The sequence below is a fragment of the Mus caroli genome, unplaced genomic scaffold (assembly GCF_978045245.1).
Source record: "Mus caroli unplaced genomic scaffold, Mus_caroli_1 scaffold_9, whole genome shotgun sequence".
Taxonomy (NCBI): Eukaryota; Metazoa; Chordata; class Mammalia; order Rodentia; family Muridae; genus Mus; species Mus caroli.
In genome coordinates, this window is record NW_028227264.1 from 39,550,363 (window position 1) to 39,571,098 (window position 20,736).

Sequence of the window (20,736 nt, forward strand, 5' to 3'; positions counted from 1 at the left end):
ACGCCCTTCCTCCAGCAGGGATTCTGTTTAAAGCACTGCTGCCCCTCAGCTGCAAGACTGGCCTCCTATGTGATAATGAACAGCAGTCTCATGCCACTCTTCACCCACCTCAACACTGTCCTCCCACAGTGTGCTATCAAGTGACAAACCTGCCTGGCACGTGTCCTCCGCCCTTTTCCTCAATATGCTTGGCAGTAAAGAAGCACGCTGAAACGCTCTTCAGCCTGCCCTTTCTAGTCCGCACCTTCTCCTCCCCGCTCCCTTTATCCCTTCCCCTCATTTCTTTCTTGCCGTTCTTGACCTAGAGGCCTCGACAGTCAAGTGGTCCACGGATATTCCTAACAGCCTCTTTCTGAAACAGTGAAGGGCTAAGAAGGAAGCAGAAGTGCCCGCTGTAGGACCAAGAAAATAAAGTGTATTGTCCTCTAACAGCTACAGTGAATATACACACCTGAAATCAGTTTTGAGATATCTTATTTTCCCAAAAGCAAGTGAAATGTCAAATATGTATGCCTATGATTAATATTTTCGCAGGAAGCACTCCATTAAAATAGCACTCAGCCTTTCAGCCTAAGAGTAATATAGAAAAGGGATGTGCTTATATGCTGAGTGTCTTTGGGACCTTCTATCGATTTGCTGAGGGAAAACAAGTGTCACATGACACAGGCAGCACCACCCCAATTTTTGCCTCAGCACACAGCACTGAAGTAAACACGCTGTTCTTGTAGGAACTGTATTCTCTGTGCTTCTTGAAGAGACTTATGGCACTTGATAATTCATTTCCTACAGTACCCCAGAATAGCTAATGTCCCCTAAACCAGCTTTCCGTTTCCAGCCATGTTTTCAATGAGTCCCTCTCACCTTTTAAATGACATCTTCCTTAAAACGTTAGTGAGTACAGTCAACACAGAGGAGGTGACAGAGGCACATCACGCTCATGGGTAACCCTTCACAGATCACTGTGTGGTCCTGAAGCTGCCGCTGCCGCTGCTGCTGTCACAACAGGCAGTGTCTCTATGGTGGCACAGTCACCTGAGCTTGGGCTACAAGACCACCTTCAAGACTGAGCACTGGCTGGGCACTTGTTGTTGCTGTTGTACTTTGTCCTTATGGTTTATTTATTTTATGGTTATGAGTGTTTTGTCTGCACACATCTACACACCAGGAGAGTGCATCCGGTCTCATGAAACCACACTTTAGACAGTTGTACACTGCCATGGAGCTGCTGAGAATTGACTCAGGACCTCGGAAGAACAGCCAGTGCTCTGAGCCATCTCTTCAGCCCGACTTTTTTTTTTTTTCTGGTTTTTTGAGGCAGGGGTCTCACTATGTTACCCTGGCTATCCTGGAACTCACTATGTAGACTATTTTGTCCTTGAATTCAGAGACCTGCCAGCTCCCCAGGTGCTGGGATCAAAGGCCTGCACAGCTCTGCCCAGTCTGCCTGGACACTTCAAACTGTAAAATGAAGTAGCTTTTCCTGCAAGGTGGTAGCCTATGGTTATGGTCCTCTGTAAGAGGCCAGTATGAAGACAAGTGAGTGCCTGCTTCTATACTCAATTACACTTTAAAAGCAGAACACCTAGAAGCTATTCAAATGCCATTAAGAACTAACAAGTTTTATTACTAATTATATTTAAATGACACAGGACTGGATATAATAATTTTAAATTAATCCCTCCCCCCAAAATTTGGAACTAGATTATCTGTTATTCTAGTATTAAGTTTGTGATGAGTAGCCCCTTTTACCAGTAATACAAATAACACTTATTTATCAGTTTAATAAATAGTATTTTGAACTGTTAGGGAGAAAAAAGAAAGAAATTAGATATCCATCTTGTACCACTTAATGAGAGAAATACTACTGGAATCTAAGAATGGCCCAGATCAACACGCAGTGGGAGCAAACACAGCAACCCTGAAAGACAGCAGCAGAACCAGTGAACACATAAGAATCTAGCTTTGCTATTTATCCACAAAATTTGTACTAAACCACTTCCAGCAAAGTGGTAAAGACTTCCCAAGCTGAGTGTTCTCAGACTGTACTGAAAGGAACATTAGCTGATCAACCCTTTCTGAGGAAATCCGTCTGTGGTGGGTTGAACAGGAATGGCTCCCATAGACTCCCATGTTTGAATGTGGCACTATTGGGAGGTGTGGCCTTCTTGGAATAGGTGTGGCCTTGTTGGAGGAAGTATGTCACTATGGGGGTGGGCTTTGAGGTTTCTTATGCTCAAGCTACACTCAGTGTGGCACACAGTCTCATTTTGCTGTTCGCCCATCATGATGTAGAACTCTCCAGCACCATGCCGGCCTGCATGCCTCCTCCATGTTCCCTGCCACGGCGATCGATAATGGACTAAACGTCTGAAACCGTAAGCCAGCTCCAATTCAATGTTTCTCTTTGTGAGAGTTGCTGTGGTCATGGAGTCTCTTCACAGCAATGAACTGAAATGAAGACATCGTGCCTGTGGATAGCCTTGACTGTCAACCTGACTGGACTGAGAGGCTCCTAGATTAGTGAAGCACACCTAAGTTCATCTTCCAAAGGCTGTGGCATCACTTGTGGTGGTAAAAAGTAGGCAGTGGGCAGGTCAATAGGGACAAGTTCTTGGGAACTGTCCTGCCTGTCCCCATCCTGTCTCCTCCTCTGCTTAGACGGGAAAGTGCACCTTGACTAGAGTGATACTTTGCTGAAGCATACAGCGCCAAACAAACACGGACAAACCCTACAGAGAGATGGACTAAAGGAAATCTTTCATGCCTTAGGCTTCTGTCGGGCATTTTGTCAGTGGTGAGACTACTGCAGTAAGACCCTGAAAGGCATTTCTACCGCTGACCTAGAAATGCGCTTCTGAACTTCACACAAGCAAAGGTACACGGGGAGCAAAAGGCTGGGCTCAAAGACATTTGCTCTGGAGCATCGTGGACACACAATCATGATAACTAACTAACAGCACCGTCATGCTACTAAGAAGCGCATTGTAGAACAGTTAGCATCACAAAGCTGACTCACATTGCCGCAAAGGGCAAGAGCAGACTGTAAGTCATGTGCACAGCAGAAGTACATTCATGTTTGCCTAAGCATGAGCAACTGGCAGCCTCTGGGGGTGCAGATTATGATTTATTTGTGAGATACTCTGTACTTTCTAAGACTGACTCATAATATGTTTAATTGAAAAGAAATCAATCATTCTAGAACCTTCCATGTTCTTTATTGCAGATACAAGGTTAACAAGAACCTGGCTGTTGGAGTTTTATAATTTATTAAGAAGCTGGTTTGTGTGTGTGTGTGTGTGTCTGTGTGTATGTGTGTGTGCCTGTGTGTGTGTCTGTGTCTGTGTGATGGGAAGAGCCAGGGGACAAGGTGGAGTGGTTAGGGAAGGGAGCAGGTTGTGGTCTACAGACCTAACTGCAAAGACCCGAAGGGAACCAAGCTAAGCAAAACCACAACAGGGTGAAGCCCAGGGAAGGGGCAGGGTGGTAGCAGCAGAAAGAGCCAAGGATTACAGGCAGATGGAGCCACAGCCCGTGTTCCCAGGTCATAGGAAGACATTTGATTTTAAAAGTAATGGAAACCCCAGGAAGTGTCTTTGTTTGTGTTTGTTTTGAAGAGAAGAGTGATAAGACTGATTTAACTTTATTTTTTAGTTATTTTTTAATTTTTTAAGCATTTTAATGAGTGTGAATTCCACAGCATGCACCCCAGTTCCACTCATCCTTCCGTCCACACCCTTTACCTACCCTCTGCCCTTGTGACCTCTCAACAAAAGAACATGAACAAACAAGACAACTCTTGCTATGGAAGCTGTGATGCATCAGCGTGTCAGTCACACAGTGCACCCTCTGTCCACACAGCGTTACTGCCAACGCTCTTTGTCATGAGCCATTGGTCTGCCTCAAGGCCGCTGGCTTCTGCTACACTATCAATAGCAAACTTCACTGGGACTCCTCTTAGATACCCTGCTGTTACCCGGTGCCATGGAGACCCTGCAGCTTTGGATGTGCAGGACCCACCCCTTCATGTGCTGCAGCAGTGCATAGATAGGGTGGATGTTAGGGTGGGCCAGTTCAGAGCACTGAATCTGGGTTTGTGTGGGTAGCTGCCTTGGTCAGCTTTCCTGTACTGACTTGACATTAGAACATAGAAGTCACACTGCCTGAGAGGCACACGTGCCCGCATGTGGCGTGAGTGAGCACAACAACGCTGAGTTAAGTGTGTGGTGGAGAGATGGGAGGGAAGGGGAGAGGAACTGTGTACACTATGAAGTGAGGCAGAACTGGAGGCCTGTCTACGCTGCCACCTGAGGCCACGGGGATGCCCCGGCCTGTGCCAACACGGAGGCCCTTGTCTGGGTCCATGGCCATGCAGGAGTGGGGTCTGTGTTAATATTCATGGCCCATGTGTCCACCAAAGGCCGTTTGGACACCCCTGGCCTGGGGTGCCACGTTGATGTCTAAGTGCAGAGCTGTCTGCGACCCTTACCTGCAGTGTAGGAGAGCTGGCCCTGATCATGTGAGCATGGGAAAGCCAGCCCCACCCCTCACTAGCTGCAGCACTCAGGAGAACTGACCCCCAACCCTGTCCAGGACAGTGCCAGAGAGCTGGCCCTGATAACATGAGCAGGAGAGAGCTGGTCTATTTTGCTGGCTGCTGCAGACAGGAGTGCTGGCTCTCGGGGCTCAGCTGCAGGACAGCTGCCACCCAAGCCCAGATCCAAGGCTTTGAGTTGGCCTTCCCCCAACATTTACCCAACCTATGAACAGCCAAAGCACATGAAGGAGCAGGTCCTGCAGAACAAAGCTGCAGCAGCAGGAGATCCTAGAGGAGTCCCACTGAGGCCCCAGTATCGATAGTGTAGCAGAAGCCAGAAGCCTGAACCAGACCAATGACTCATGGCAATGAACCTTTCAAAGTAAAGATGTTTGGGCAAAGGGTATATTGTATGACACACTGTATATTGTCCACGGCAAGATCTTTCTTTCTTTCTCTTTTGTTTTGTTTTTATTTATTTTATTTATTTTTTGTTCTCTTTTTTTGGGGGGGTTGCAAGGGCAGAGGGCAGATATGAAGGGATGGGAAGGTGAATGGGGTTAAGGTGCATGATGGGAAATTCAGAAAGAATCAATCAAAAGGAAACCATCCTCAGCATAAGCAGTTCCCCTGGGAAAAATAAATAAACCAGACAGCCTACGAGCAAGCAGCAGGTAGCGATAGTAGACTCCAAGATGAGTCAGAGCCACCGCAGCTTCTGAGAGATGCTGTTGCCCAAACTGTCTGCTGTGGAGAGGGCTCAGGGTACATCTCAGTAGCAAAATACTTATTTGTCATGTAAAAGCCCTGAGTTTGATCCCACTATGAAAGGCAGGGAAGGGGCAGAGGAGAAGATGGGATGGGAGGGGGGGCAGGAAATAACAGAAGGCTTCCATTTGTATTTAGGACATAGAGTCAACACGATTTGCTAACACAGGAGACTGTGGTAAGATGGCTGATAAGGAACCTGAAGGATTTAAGGATGGTTCTTAGATATGAGGTGGAAAAAATGAGTGGAGAAACAGGTTAAAGATAATTAAGAGCCTCTAGAAATGGCAAATTTGGCTCAGAATGTGTATGGCTGCTGTGTGTGTGTGTGTGTGTGTGTGTGTGTGTGTGTGTGCGTGTGTGTGTGTGTGCGTGTGTGTGGTGGGTGTGTGATGGGTATGTTGTATGTGTGTGGTAGGTATGTATGGGGTGTGGGGGGGGGGGGTTATGTGGTAGATATGTGTGGTATGTGTGTGTGTGTTGTTTAGGAGTCAAATCCAGGGCCTTACACATGCTGGGCAAGGGTTCTACCAATAAACCAAGTCTCTGGCTTTTGTTTCTGTGAGTCAGGGTCTCACTGTGTAGCTTAGCTTTAAACTTGCTGTGTAGTCCAACCTGGCCTTGAACTCAAGATCATTCTGCCTTAGCACCCCAAGTGCTGTGACTATAGCGCACCTCATCAAGCACAGTTACTTTGAGACTCATATATTAGAGAAATATGGCAGGAAGAGATTAATCTGGACCCAACACCCTTGTTCCCTAGCGTCTGACCTAGGGATATTTCACTTTGCGTCGTAAAAGTTATTTTGCAAATATAACTGAATATATAACTCATAACAACTTCAAAATAACAGGGAAATTTTCTGAATTATCTGTAGTTATGTGAATCCTTTAAAGGCAGAAGAGGAAGGCAGAGGGGGTCATATAGTAATCTGAAGGGCAAAATGGATTCAGTGTGCCAATGAGGGCTATAAAACAGAGCAAGTCACAGGTCACCTCTGGAATCAGAGCCAGCTGCCCATGAGAACATGGGGCCTCAGCCCCACAATTGCATGGAATTCTGCCACCAGCCGGAAACAGTCGGGAAGCCTGCACATCACAGCGGGCTAACTGACGGGCTGGCCTTACTGTCATTCCGGCTTTCTCCTCAGTAGAGAACACAAGTTAGTCAACAGGAGGGTGAGGCAGGCATGCAGATGTGTCTGATCATCAAATATATGAGGAGGCCCCAAGGGTAAAAGTGCAGAAGGAGATGAGAGGATGAAGGTTTAGACATAGAGCAGCCACCCAGAGTCTGGGGAAAGAGGAAGTATTGGCCCAGACCAAAGTTGAATGGGTAAGAGAGACAGAGAAGGAACCAAGAAATATGGCAACATGGAGACTGCTGGCAATCCTGACATAGGTACAAGAGAGTCTGCTCAAGCCAGAAGAGAGCTGGGGCTGTAGCAGGAGTGAGACATGGGGCTAGAGAGAGACGGGAGGTTGGATAGAAAACACTCCTGGGCTCTTGTTAACAGAAAGAGACGCAGAAGACAGAGAAAAACTGTGCGCAACAACAAGGGCATACTATAGGAATGCAAGAGCAGGTTGCAACTCAGAACAGAGCAGAGAGCAGAGACATCATCATAAGGCAGGCTCTGTGCAGATATGCACGGTTTCTGCAGTTGGCAGGGAAGGGAAGCCCATGTTAGTGGCTGGGGTTCAGGGTCATAGAGGAGAGGACAAGGCATGGAGCAGTCATTCTGGGGATCTGGAGAAAGGCTGTGCTAGGGAATAGTGTCATAAGACTATCACACTGTCTGCAGTGTGCTGCCTCCAACCTGCACTGAGAGACAACTTAGAGCTTCCCCTGTCATGTCTAACTGCTGTGGTGGCACAAGGGGTGGAGAGACTTGGCTTTATCAGTCATCAGTGGCTTTCCAGATGCTATGAGGACATTTTTTTTTTTTTTTTTTTGGCAATTGTTTTTTTCTGCTATAGCCAAAGAATAGGGTTTACTCATTAAACTCTGTGTCATGCCGATGACCTCGGGAGGTCATCTCACTATCTGTGATAAGCCAAAGTGTTCTCCATGCATTCCCCTGCATGTTCCCTTTCAGAAGTAAGCCAAGAAGGGAAAATGAGGGGTCCCCGAAGGGCTCCTCCTGGCACTGGGGAAATCAGCTCAATACTGCCTGTGAGTGAGCATGGCGGTCTTCACTTGGTGAGCATGCATTTTATTTTTTGAAATATGTTTGAAAAGAATATGGTCCACTTCTATGTATTTACTACACTTAAATTATACATTTGCATTTTGTGTGGGTGTACATGTGTGTGTGCATATGTGCACGTGTGCATGTGTGTATGTGTGTGTGTTCTATAATTAAGTACAGTGGGCAGTCTGTTTTTTCCCCTTATAGTAGGATTTAAAATCAAGATGCTGAAGCAAGAAACTACAGGCTTGGCAAAATTTAAATATTAAAAAGGGGGGCAGGGGGACAGTTTCACAGGGAATTAAAGGTCCTTCCTGGCACCTAAGGGAGACGCCTAGGTAACTGTGCTTTTCCAGTAAGGCACCCTCCACACACCTGGGAAAGCTGTCAGGTTGGAAGCCAGCAGATGCTCTCTAGAGACAAAACCCTGAACACACTGACATGTGACCTCAAGAACTGTTGCGTGTGCATGTGTGTATTTGAGATAGACCATGTTATGTTTCCCAGGCTACATTCAAACTCATAGGTTCGACTGTCTTTCTACCTCAGCTACCCAACTGGGACCACCAGCCTGAATAACAGTGTCTGCTTTAAGCACTATTTTTAGAATGGGTCCAACAAGAGGTCCAAAGAGTGGTTTACACAGCAACCATCTGTCTATACAACAGGACCAAATCCCAATCACTTAATCTCAGTACCTCAGTGTCTTAATCCTGACTATCTTCCTGCTCAGCCCAGAGGCATCACACAGACTGACTGAAAGAAGACCTTTCCATACTCAGCCTTATGTAATACTCAGTTATGACAATATAAGGTGCACACCCCAGTGTCACCATGCTTCTTAAAATAAAGATGTGCTACAGCCGCGTTACTCACGGAGCCTTTCATAACACCTCACCCTCCAGTTTGCATAACTTGGCTGTACGGTGCTATCTGTACACACTGATCCCCAGCACCGGCCTTACCCTCTAAACTGTGCCTGTCTTTCTAAATCGTCTATATACCTACATTCACTTCTGTCTTCCAGTCCTGCTAAGCAACCTTGGTCCTTAAGTGTCAATCAGGATCCCCATTGCAAGAGCAATGGAGACAGGAGAGGGCTGGGAGGGTAGATGGACGCTGCTTCTCTAAGAGCAGTCCTAAACCTTTATCATGGAGGCACACACCCAGCAGCCTGTCCCTGCTGCATACACATGTAGCCTTCTGTCTTCTGTCTCCACAGAGATCTGGAAGCCTGAACTCCACAATGCCAGGGAATGTGATCATACTCAGAAACAGCGTCTTTGTAGATATAATCAAATTAAGATGCAATCACACTGGGGTACAGCAGGCTCTTGATCCAGTAAGGCTAGTTGGCGTCCCCATAAGAAAAGGAAAGGGAAACACGGAAGAGAACATCACAAAGACTAACCTCAACACAAGGAGTAAACGTGTGGGAAGACAGGAGGCAGAGGCTATAGGAGGACCACCGGGCCAGTCAGCAGCCACCGGCAGACAGAAGCAAGGGCAGATTCTCATCCACAGCTTTCAGTGGGAACTGCCCTACCGACACTGTAAGACTTCAGGCATCCACAACTGGAAGACAGTGTCTGCTGGTTATGATAGTTTAGTTATGTGGTTTGCTTCTGGTGAGTGAGCTCTGGCATGCAGTAAGATGTCATTCTCAGGATTAAGTAACCTATGGGAGACTCTCCTGCCAGCAGCCTCACTAACAGGCTCTTTCCATAGCCATTTGTGAAGCAGCAAGCGTCCTGTGCCCTCGAGACAGAACTGGAATCTGTCAACAAACACAAGGGCTTGGAGATGGCTCCTTCCCTAGCTAGGACTTCAAATGAGATGGCCTGATTACTATCCCAACTGCAGCCTTCGGACTCTAAGCAGGAGAGCCCAGCCCCACCCCCAACCGTGTCTGGCCCACTGACCCACAAAGACTGTGGAGACAGTAGCGCATTGCTTTCCCTTGCCTTGCATGGTTCTTTGTTGCATACAAACAGCCATAGCTGACTCACTTCCATTTGCTCTGGGCCTCGTAAATGTTGACAATAAATGTTGATGCCTAGGGATGTTTCTCAGGCTCCTATTGCTCCGGACTCTCTTGCAACTCCCTCAGTGTGAGCACGTGTATCATTTTACTTGAGAGAAGGTTTCCAGTTCTAACCCCTGATCCGTGGCTGTCAGGGCCTCTTGGTCCTCCAGGGCAACTAACTAGCTAGGGCCCAGGACACCCCAAAGCCGTCAGCCTGTTTCCATCTGGTTACCATTAAACACTCCTGTTCCGTAAGGTTTACTCTAAGTATGCAGGCAGTTCTCAGCATATAGCACTCTCCTCAGCCATCCCTCTGCTGTAGATCTGTTGTATAGCCATCCAGCGTGAACACATGGGATCCCTCCAAAGCCAGCGCCTAGAACCCACTGAAGCCTCTCTCTCTCTTCACTTGAGGTGAAGAAGTGGGTGTGAGGCACAGGAGAGCAACAGCAGTTCATCCCAGAGAACAACTTTGCCTCCTCCCACAGTCCCTGAAGGTTTTGCCCCTCTTCCCTTCAAGAGAGGAAATCTCATAGGATTAACCCCTGGACCCTTCCTGGAGGAACTGTGTAGGGAAATGTGTCTCATAATCGCTTCAGCCTGTGATATGCATTATATATATTAACGATGGCTTCTGAATGGAGACAGGAAAAGGACCACTGGAAACCTGTACTCGAACGACTTAGTACTTGGAGGTCATAAAAGTATGATTAGGTGAGTAATTTAATGCTAATGTCATTATTCACTTCTAGCTGACATTTTTAAATTGAGTGACACATTCATAAATCACTACCTGGATGTTGACCCGTTTGAAAAAAATGATTCACCACTTTCCAGCTTCTACATTCAGAAGCAGTGAAGGAGAAAGAAAGACACAGGAGGAAGAGACCAGAAAGCCACCCACGTCCATCACATAAACACTGCAATCCTGAGTGGCAGAATGCAACAGTGCCCCTCCCACTTTAAAACACAGAGCCTGGGCATAGTAACTGCTGGCAGACTGCTTGCCTAACATGCAGAGACTTTTGTGTTTAGTCCCCAGCGCCCTATACATCAGGCATAGAGGGGCCCTCCTGCAATCCCAGCATTCAGGAAGATCAGAAGTTCAAGGTCACCCTCTGCTACTCGGCAAGATTGAGGCCAACCGAGGATATGTAAAACCTGTCTCAAAAAGGACATATTTACTTATGTATTGAATAAATAGTTTTTGAGTACCTTCTCAGTCACAAAGTCCATTTTATTTAAATTTATAAATAATTAAAACCTTATTTAAGTAAAGAGCTAAAGAGAGAAGAGTCCACGTACCAGAAGCAAAGCCGCTGAAGTGTGCGTGGTAGGACCGCCCGTGCCGGTACTCACCCGAGAAGGCGTTGCTGTAGTACCGGGACAGAGTCTGCATGATGTCCTTGGAGTGCTGGGTCCATGGCGCTATCTTTCTGTAGGTCTTTACCCGATGAACCAGCTGAGAGCCTCCGTACTGCAGGGAAAGGGTGTCTCCATGGTCTTCATAGAGTTCCTCAAACAACCTACACAGAAGGAGAACGCACAGTAGGCAGTGTTGTCACCAAGTCCATAATCCCAGCTACCAAGGAGGCTGAGCCAGGAGGATCACAAGTTCGAGGCCTGCTTGGACTCAGAGTGAATTCTAAGGCAGCCTGAGTAAGTCAGTAAGACTCTGTCCCAGAGTGTAAAATGGAGAGAGGGATTGCGTAGAGCTCAGCGATGGAGCACGCGCCCTGGGGTCAGTCTCCATCACCAAGAAAAATTAACCCAAATGATTGCACAAGCCGTCCAGGAGGCCAGACTTGGGAAAAGCCTTTTACGTTATGAATCCTTCTGAATCTCTCATGTGGACTCTTCAGCAGCTTGAAATGAGTGTAAATGTAAAATGTATTGTTTCATACAGAAAACTCCAGTGAGAAAATTAGGCACCAAAAATGTAATTTGCTAAAACTGGGCCAAGCTATGTCTAGCCATGTCAGAAGCACTCCTATCGTCCACGGTCTGCCAGGGTAACTCACTTCCCATGACACCATCTGGTCCCTCTGAGTTCCTGTTAAACACATGGTCTTGTTACAGACAGCGCCTACTTCTATTTAGGCCACTGTAATGGTGTAGCATAGACAAGGTGACTTCTAACAAGGAAGCCTTTATTTCTCGGGGTTCTAGGAGCTATGGCATCTAAGGTAAACGCATCAGCATTCGCCATCTAGCAAAGGCCCATTTAATTCAAAGGCGAGGCCGCCTTGCTTTGCCCTCGAGTGAGGAAGAAGCTCACAAACACTCCTCAGTCACTTTTAATATGTCACTTGGTCACTTTTAATATGTCACTAACCCCAGGGATAGGGATTCTGCCCTTAGATTTAAACATGTCCCAAAGATCCCATCCCCTGACACCAGCACTTTGGGGGTGAGGATTTCAATGCGGACCTATGGGTGACTGGAACATTCTGGTCTGGATGCCAGCAGCCATGCAAGCCATATACTTGCTTTTTTCACAGAGCCAACCATCGGCTCAGGAACAGGAATCCTGGGTGAAGAACCTGTCTCACGCGCTTTCTACCTCCAGCTCAGAATGTGTGCAGAAGCTGCACCATCTAGTTTGTCTGTGTACTTTGTTAATGATAACACAAGCAAACAACACAATACCCAATGGCCGTAATATACAAACACGCAGTAGAAATAGAAGTAACTTGAATGCTGTCATTTAGCCATAAACCTCAGAGAAGCTAAAGTAGAAAGGAGTTATAAAGTCCTTGTGAGTCAAGCCGGCTTTTGTCACGGCTGCCTTCCAAACGGCAGCAGGTAAGGATTACCTCACGGCATCCGTATCGAACTGCAAGTTAGGCTTGTCAATCAGCCCTAAGGAATACAGCTGGTAAGCCAGGGCACACTTGCCCACCATGAACTGTGCCGTGTTGGTGCGATCCAAACAGTCCACGCAGTTGGTTCGAAGGATCCCAGTCTACAAAGAGCACAAAGAGGTTTTCAGGGCACTGTTCAGACACCTGGACTACTTCCAAGCACAGGGAAATTCTTCCCTTGAAGTAACAGAGGAAATGCTGTGGGTGCTAATCCTGAACAAGTATTAATTTTTGGTATAGTTCAGAGTTTAAAGAACAAGTTGCTAATCATATAAGGTTATATTTACTGTTCACTTAATGTTGCTCTGACAGCATCATTAAACCCAGCCTATATTTGAATTTACTTTGAAGGCTCAACAAGATAAATCAAACATCTACTATTCTCTATATTTACTAATTAGTCAGATATGGATTTTTATCTGATCGTGCTCCTTCATCATACATTTAACTATTTAGTGGTTAAAGCTGTGCGTGTACATGTGTATTTGTGCTGTGTGTGTATGTATGTATATGAGTGTATATGTGTATGTGTGTGTGTGTGTGAGTATGTGTGTGAGGTGCCTGTATGTGCTAGTGCCCACAAAGGTCACAGATGGCATCAGTTTCCCTGAAGCAGAGTCACCCTACAGAAGGGTGGGATGGGATGGGTGCTGGGAACCAAGCTATGTCCTTTGAAAGAGCAGAAAGCCTTCACTGTCACAAGCCATGTCATGCTTAAAGTATAGCTAACAAGTGTAATGCACACTAGCTTGTTTTATAAAAGCAATCTCACCTGTTAGTTCCATATTCTTGTTTTTAATTTCCAGTAATAAAAATTTATATGTAGAAAGATGTATAGGCTGTATAGTATCAGCTATACATATTTATATAAGATTTAAACACTAGCAAGAAGGCTTTTTAAAAAAATCTTTCCAAGTTATCAATAATTTTGCATTAATACCTCTTCATATTTGCCAATAGAAAACATTACAAAAAGTGAATTGGGTACGTATGGCAGCAGACACCTGTAATCCCAGCACCTGGGAAGCAAATGCAGGTAGGGTCTCTGTGAGTTCAAGGAAAGCCTAGTCTATAGAGTGAGTGTCTGGCTAGGCTGGGCTGCAGAGTGAGACCCTGTCTCAAACAAAACAAAACAAAAAATAAAAACTAAGTCCTAAACCCCCAAAACATACCGACCATGGACACCGATTGTACTCATTGTGAATATAACATTATCCATACCTGGAGCCGACCAGTGGGAATCACATGACCTCCTAGTTCATTCCACCTGCGCGTAAAAATAGATGCTTTACATTCCACTGTCGTCCACTGTCATCCAGCGCTGGGAACCAAACCCAGCCCTGGGCTCCCAGAGCACATGCGCTACGACTAAGCCACACCCCTGAGCACATGCACTAAAACTAAGCCACACCCCAACCTTGTTTTCTATTTTTAAAAGGGGCGGGGATTGCATAATATATATCTGAAGATTCTAAGAGCTACAGCAATAGAAGGGAAGATGTCTGACATCGGATACTTCTGCTCTCTTGCTCTGTTAGATGTGAATAACTGAGACAGGCAGTCACCACACTCAAAGAAAGCTTGGGATGGAGGCATCGTAAGGTGCCCATGTCTCTTGGGCACCCTCTCTGTGTTCTACCAGAGTGCCTTGGCTTTCCTTCAAGCCCATATCTTTCTCCAGTCTCTGTAACCATGCACAACTGCAGGCGCCTCCCTAGTAAAGCCTTCCACAGCTTTGTCTTCTCCCTGTACCTTAAGATTCCCTGAAATGCAAACCCTGCAAACGATAGCAGAAGGCTTCTTGCAAACGTAGACACTGTGTTTGATTTGGGCTTCCTCATCCCACCGCCATAGTTAACTATGTTGAGAATCAAATGCTGGAAATACATGGTATTGGTTCCTTTACATATAAATAAGGGATGCATCCTTTTTCGGGAGCCACCAGCAAACAAGCTGCGAGCAATCACTATGGCAGGCTGCCAGACTCTACTTTCATGAAAGTAGCCACTGTCAGTCAGAAAGACTACCCTGCTCTACTAAATAGTAAACAATGAAGTCCCTACAAACAAGTTTACTTTATGCACATTTTATGTCATGTTTCTTCTACACAGAGGATGATACGACTCCCATGGCTTCCACCTGAAGGTACATAACCACTGCAGGAGTTCCCAAGCACACAGGGAATGTTCCAAACACTGTCCATCCATCCGTTCGCCTATCCATCCGTCCATCCGTCCATCTGTCCATCCGTCCTCTAGTTAGCACAGACTTCTTGTACTCATGATATTTTATTTTTGAGTGTGTGCATGTGCACACCTGTGTATGTGTGCGTGCACCCATGTGCACACTCTCGAGCTGCAAGCATGTGGAAGCAACTCTCCGCTTCCGAGTGCTGGAGTTACAGGCACACACAGCCATGCCTAGGTTCTCACATGGGTTCAGGCCATTCACAAGCAGGACCTCATGCTTGCAAGGCAGGTACTGTCACTCACTAAGTCCTCTCCCTAACCCCTACAATATTTGTACCCAGAACAAATACCTTGACTTGCGTTTTCTTTGTGTATGTGGTAGTGCTGTGCTGGGTGGGGTGTTTGTGTACCTCACAGTACCCAATACGAAGGTCAAAGGACAACATGCGGGCATCATTTCCTAATCTATGGGGACCAGGATACAGGCTAGGTGGAAAAAGCCTTTAACTGCTGAGCCACTGTGCCCCGGGTATTTGCCTCCCTCTGCTCCCACCCCCACCCCCAAGCTGGGATGGCAACCACATGTCACCCTGGCTTGGTGGTGTGGCTCTAGGGGCTGAATGCAGGTGATCAAGCTTGTATAGCAAAAATTCCACACCCCCATCTCTCACGTAAGATTTTAAGTATCATACACACTTTTCATCTGGCCGTAAAATGCTGCAGTAAGAATCAGGACGGTTTACAAAGAATCCTGTCTTCTTTACCACGCTTTCTGCAATCACATTCAGCCGATCGAGAACGTTGCACAGCTTACTGAAAGACGAAAGCAGGAGAAAGAGAACTTAGGTGTCAACAAATATTTGCTTTTCCATCTAAAGCAAACAACATCAGTAGTAACTATGTTCGGGGACTTAATTGTTTTAATCTTGTAGTTTATGAAACAGAAACATGGAAATAATTAAGCTGGAAATATATGTACTCAATAACTAACAAGCCAATAGCATATCAAATACCGGCATATTCCTCACTCTTGGCACCCAACGTTCCTGTGAGCCTTCCCCTCCTTGGTAGCTGTCAGTCAAATCCCTACATAACCAGGCAATGACTATGCACAGTGCAGCAGCAGGGGGAGAAAAATGGGGACATAAGCTAATATGACTGTTTCAAACTAGTTAACTAACATGCTCCAGGAAGTGGGTGCACATGTGCATGCCTGCAGCACTAACTCCATAAAGATTCAGCATTAAAAAACCACAAACAAAACAATATGGTGATGAAGAGGTCAGCTCAGGACCTGTGGAAAATTCCACCTGACCCCTCCCCTCCTGGAAGAGAGAGGTCGTGAAGTACCTAGGCACCCCTCCCTTCCTTCCCTCTGGAAGGGAGAGGCTAATTACATGCCTCAGACCACAGAGGGGTGGGGGTGCGGGACTGACCTGTGGGGGGGAGGCACAGAGCACGTAGACACATTTCCCACAGCAGACTGACCATTAGCCACCTACAGACAAGAGAAGTCCTTGCCACCTCATTCCTTAAAGACCAGTCAGTTTAAAAGTCACACTGTTCTGCCAATCACATTATGCCTAGTGACTGCTGCTCTGAAAACTATTTAAAAAGTCGCTTTGCAGGGTTGTTCTCTCTCTTCTTCCTGTACAGGGATGGAGACATGCTGGAACAATAAAATTCCTCTTGCAGCCGGGCTTGGTGGCACACACCTTTAATTCCAGCACTCCAGAGGCAGAGACAGGTGGATTTCTGAGTTCGAGGCCAGCCTGGTCTACAGAGTGAGTTCCAGGACAGCCAGGGCTACACAGAGAAACCCTGTCTCAGAAAAAAAAAAAAAAAAAAAAAAAAAATCCTCTTGCTTTTGCATCGATCCCCAACTCCACATTGTTCACTCAGGGAGGTCTCTGGTAAGTTAAGTCACCAGAGTCGTACAGTGACAGTAAATAACCCCGGAGGCTCAGTGGGAAAGGTTCCTAGAAGAGATTAGCTTTGAACCAAATCTTGGAGGTTAAGAAAGGAAGCATGGGACAGGGCAGCAGTGGAAGTGGGCGGCAGGCAACAGGACCACCCTGGGGTGGGACTAGCTATAGGCAATAAAGACCAGGCTTTCTCAAATAGATCAGCCCTGAGTAAGTTTAAGTTACAGCATCCAGAGCCAGCCAGCTGACAGGGATTGATGCACACAGTGAGGAGCTCGGACTTCCTATCAACAGACTCACTGCTTACTCACTGCATCTAGGAGAGAGATGACCCGAGAGGAGAGAAGAAACAGAAAATGGCGGCACTGGTGCCCATCAGGAACAGAAGGGAGGAGGTGACAGACTGTGCAGGGGGAAGCCGGACACCTGCTGGGGCACAACATCCTCACCTAAGTCTCACCAAGGACACTGAAGGAGCTGTGTCCCCGGGGAGGCCCAGCCAGGCTCTGCTCTCACTCACCTCTTGGTGTACTTGGCCATGTCCCAGGGGATGTAGACAATGGTGTGCTCCGGCGGCAGGAACTGGTTCAGGTAAGTGACCGCAGCCACCAGCTCTTCACTCAGGATCCTTTCGTGCTTTCTCTTCTCCCTCTCCTTTATCAAAGGCATTTGAGATACTTTTAATATTTCAAGTCTTAAATGTGGGGCTGCAGAGCTAGCTCGGCAGTTAAGAGCACATATTACTTTTGCAGAGGACCCAGGTTCAATTCCCAGCACCCACAGGATGGTTCATAACCATGAATAACTCCAGTTCCAGGGGAATCTGATGCCCTCTTCTGACCTCCTTAGGAACTAAATAGACACAGTGCACAGACACACATACAGGTAAAACACACATAAAATCAATAAATCTATTCTTAAAAATGGTAAATGTTACTAAAATGAAAACAATATAAATTCAAATTAAGACATCTTCACTGAGTGAGGGCCAGCAGCTCTGAAGAGCCATGGAAGTCGGATTTCTCTCTGTTGCTCTGTCAGCATCCCCAGTATGCTCCATGCAAGCCTGGCCCACACATCCACAGCCTACTCTGGTAGCAATGCTCATTTATCCAGGACCAGAAGAGAACTCACTACTGCAACCAGACGGTTGCTGGGCACAGAGAGGAATCAGCATGGTCTGGACAGGAAATCCCTACACAGAGGACTACAGTGCTTTCTCAAATCTGACCCACAAAGCAACCATGAGGTAGCAGGACAGGCACTTCCCCACTTCACAGTGGCAGAACAACCTGTGGCTGGAAGGCACTCATGGACCAGAGCTCTGCCCTGTCTCCCTGCCAGCCACACCTCCTAGGTTACCACACTGCCTCTCACTAATGGAGACTATGTGAAGCTCCAAGCTACTGCCCAGTTCCCTTCAGCAAGGCTAACACATTTCCTTGGGCTAACAGCAGTATATCCTCCACATTCGTAATGTGGGGTTTAAATGCAACAAAGTATTGGAAGTTCATAGCAGAGTCTTCAGAAAAATTAGCTACTACTGTTACCTTCATTGGGCCTTTACTTAAAACAAAGGAAAACTGTAGCAGAGACTTAAGTGACATATAGCGCTACTTCTGGTATCAAAGTACTCCTGTGTTGGGGCTGGAGAGATGGCTCAGTGGTTAAGAGCACTGGCTGCTCTTCTAGAGGTCCTGAGTTCAAATCCCAGCAACTACATGGAGGCTCACAACCATCTGTAACGAGATCGGATGCCCTCTTCTGGTGTGTCTGAGAACAGCTACAGTGTACTTAGATGTAATAAATAAATACATCTTTAAAAGAAAAGAAAGTACTCCTGTGCTGTTTTCAATCATGGTGACTGCTTTCCAATTGTCACCAACTGGAAAATAATCATTGTGGAAACAAACAAGGGTAATTTTTTGCACAGCTGATAAAACAAATAGAGAAATTATATAAGACATAAGAACAGAGAATTACAGATCATCCTGTGCATCAGCGGGCCCCAGAGAGGGGGTGCCCACAGAGGGAGGGGTTCACAACAAGACAGATGGGCAAAGGAAAGCATGTTTCCTCTTGGCAACCTCACACAGTAGCCATGTGAGAGGCAGACACAAACATTCTTTGATGGTTTAGCCACAACTAACCAAGACCTTCGTCCAAGTGAAAACAAGAAGCACCTGCTCCATCCTGGTCACAAAGTAGCTCATGACAGGGCTGAGGGTGTAGCCCAGTGGCTGCGCTCTTGCCAGGCATGTGAGAGATCCTAGGTTTGAACCTCATTATTAGCCAATCAAATGGAACCTTATTCTGAAGACTCTCTCTAAGAGGTGCACACAGATTGCAAGCCTGTGCTATCACAGAGACTCTCTTACATGCCTGTCACCCTGTCTCAGTCCGTGCTCTTAGGTTCCCATTAAAAATCTTCATTAAGACATTTAAACTCTAACGTTGCTTCATTATTTTGTTAAAAAGCCACATATGAAAAGACTTTCCTGTTCTATGAAACAGTAATTTAATCTCTAATTGCTCTCTAGTTTGATCTCTGGTTAATTAATAGTCTGACCAACAGGAAAGCACAATTTTAAATCCCCTGGCTAGTATCAGTAAACACACAAAGTAAAAAAGCATGAGGGAATCAGAAAGCTGGGGAGAGAAAAGGCTGATCCCTGCAGTCCCTCAGCAAACACAATATGCAGACAGCTGGTTTCTGTGCTGCGGTCTCTTGCCGCAAGCCCAGGGCTCCCTCCCCTTCCCTGGCCACTACAAGGGAACCCAGCCTAGCATTAGAATGGCACTACCCATAAAACTTCCCCTTAATGGAGACATCCTGAGGCACCAAACTCTAGCACGAGTCATCCTCCCCTTTGCATCTCCAGAAAGCAACACTCTTCCTGATAAAGTAAGAACTCTCCAGGTGCCTGTCCTTGAGACCTTAGAGAAATAACAAACTAAGGAGATTAGGGCCCTGCATTTAAATCATGGAGAAAAGGTAATCAGAGGTCACAGACTGTTATGACTTAGTTCCTGATAACCCCACAGCAGACACCCATTAACCCCCTCCCAGCTTCAGTTCCATCCCACCAAATGATTCCAGCCCTCCACTCCCCTTTTCTGTGAACATTCAGGGTATTCCTAACTACACTGTATATAAACCCAGTGCTTTCCAGACTCAGACATTGCTTGTCAGCATTCACCCTGTGAGTGCAGTGCAGGACATGCGATCTGAGTTCAACCTGAAACAATAAAAGGCTCTTTTGCAAGTTGCAGCGGGACTTCGAAGTTCTTGGGCTCATCTGTGTTTCCCTTGAACTCAGGGCATAACAACACCAGGAGACCAAAGTCCACCCTCAGGGTACTAGGACACTACTAAGTCCTCTGGACTCACATTCTATAAGAGCCATGCAATCCGACTGCACAATGTAGATCATCAATGTGTCCACTTTTGGTTACTTCCAATGATCCTTCCTCGTGCCTTAGACCCTGCCTCCCCACCCTCCACCCCCACCCCCACCCCAGAGCCTGCCTCTTTAACCACAAATACCCTACACCTTATGCAAGAGGCTCTGGGGCTAGCTTTCCTGTCTCCACATGCTTGGCCACCTTGTAAATAAATGTTTTTGTAAAACTCACTTCAAACTACACTGGCTGATGGTAGGGAGGCAAACCAGGCTGGGTTCAGTTACAGGCATTAAGTAGCATTTTTAATGTGCATAATTAACACAGAATTCCATGCAGTGTAGATATTCGGGGTTCTATTTACAAGAACTTTTCAACTATACTCTGTAAAGCAGGAACAAGATCCACTCATCTAGAGGTAGGTATTTGTTCCACTAATAGCTCATCCCTCTCTGCTTTACTGTTAATTTGCTTCTATACTACTAAGCTATACTTACTGGAAAAGCACTCAGACTTATCACAGTTTGTACAATCCCAGGGACTGAAGCCTGGGCCTCGCACGTGCTCACCAGTGCTCTAACGCTGAGACACATCCACCCCTGGCCTCTTTGTACTTTGGGACAGGGTCTCACTAAGTTGCTCAAACTAGACGAAAATTCACTCTGCAGCATAGGTAGGCCTTAAACTTGTGATCCCCCTGCCTCTGCTTCTTGAATAACTGGGATGATAGGCCTGCACTACCAGGCCTAGCAGCAGGTGAACAAATGTTTTCATTAAAGTTTTCCACCTTAATTTTCTTTTTTTTTTTTTTTTTTTTTGGTTTTTTCGAGACAGGG

The 20,736-nt window shown here is 46.4% G+C and overlaps 1 protein-coding gene across 1 annotated transcript in view; it reads right to left on the reverse strand.

Moving 5' to 3' along the window:
- Positions 1 to 20,736, reverse strand: part of Fig4 (FIG4 phosphoinositide 5-phosphatase) — a 121,027-nt gene that overhangs the window by 58,082 nt on the left and 42,209 nt on the right. Inside the window, exons 11-15 of the mRNA XM_021173871.3 lie at positions 17,019 to 17,152; positions 15,270 to 15,386; positions 13,606 to 13,651; positions 12,337 to 12,485; positions 10,880 to 11,046 (exon numbers count right to left, since the gene is read on the reverse strand). Coding sequence (XP_021029530.1) covers positions 10,880 to 11,046; positions 12,337 to 12,485; positions 13,606 to 13,651; positions 15,270 to 15,386; positions 17,019 to 17,152 — 613 coding nt within the window. The remainder of the gene's footprint in view (positions 1 to 10,879; positions 11,047 to 12,336; positions 12,486 to 13,605; positions 13,652 to 15,269; positions 15,387 to 17,018; positions 17,153 to 20,736) is intronic.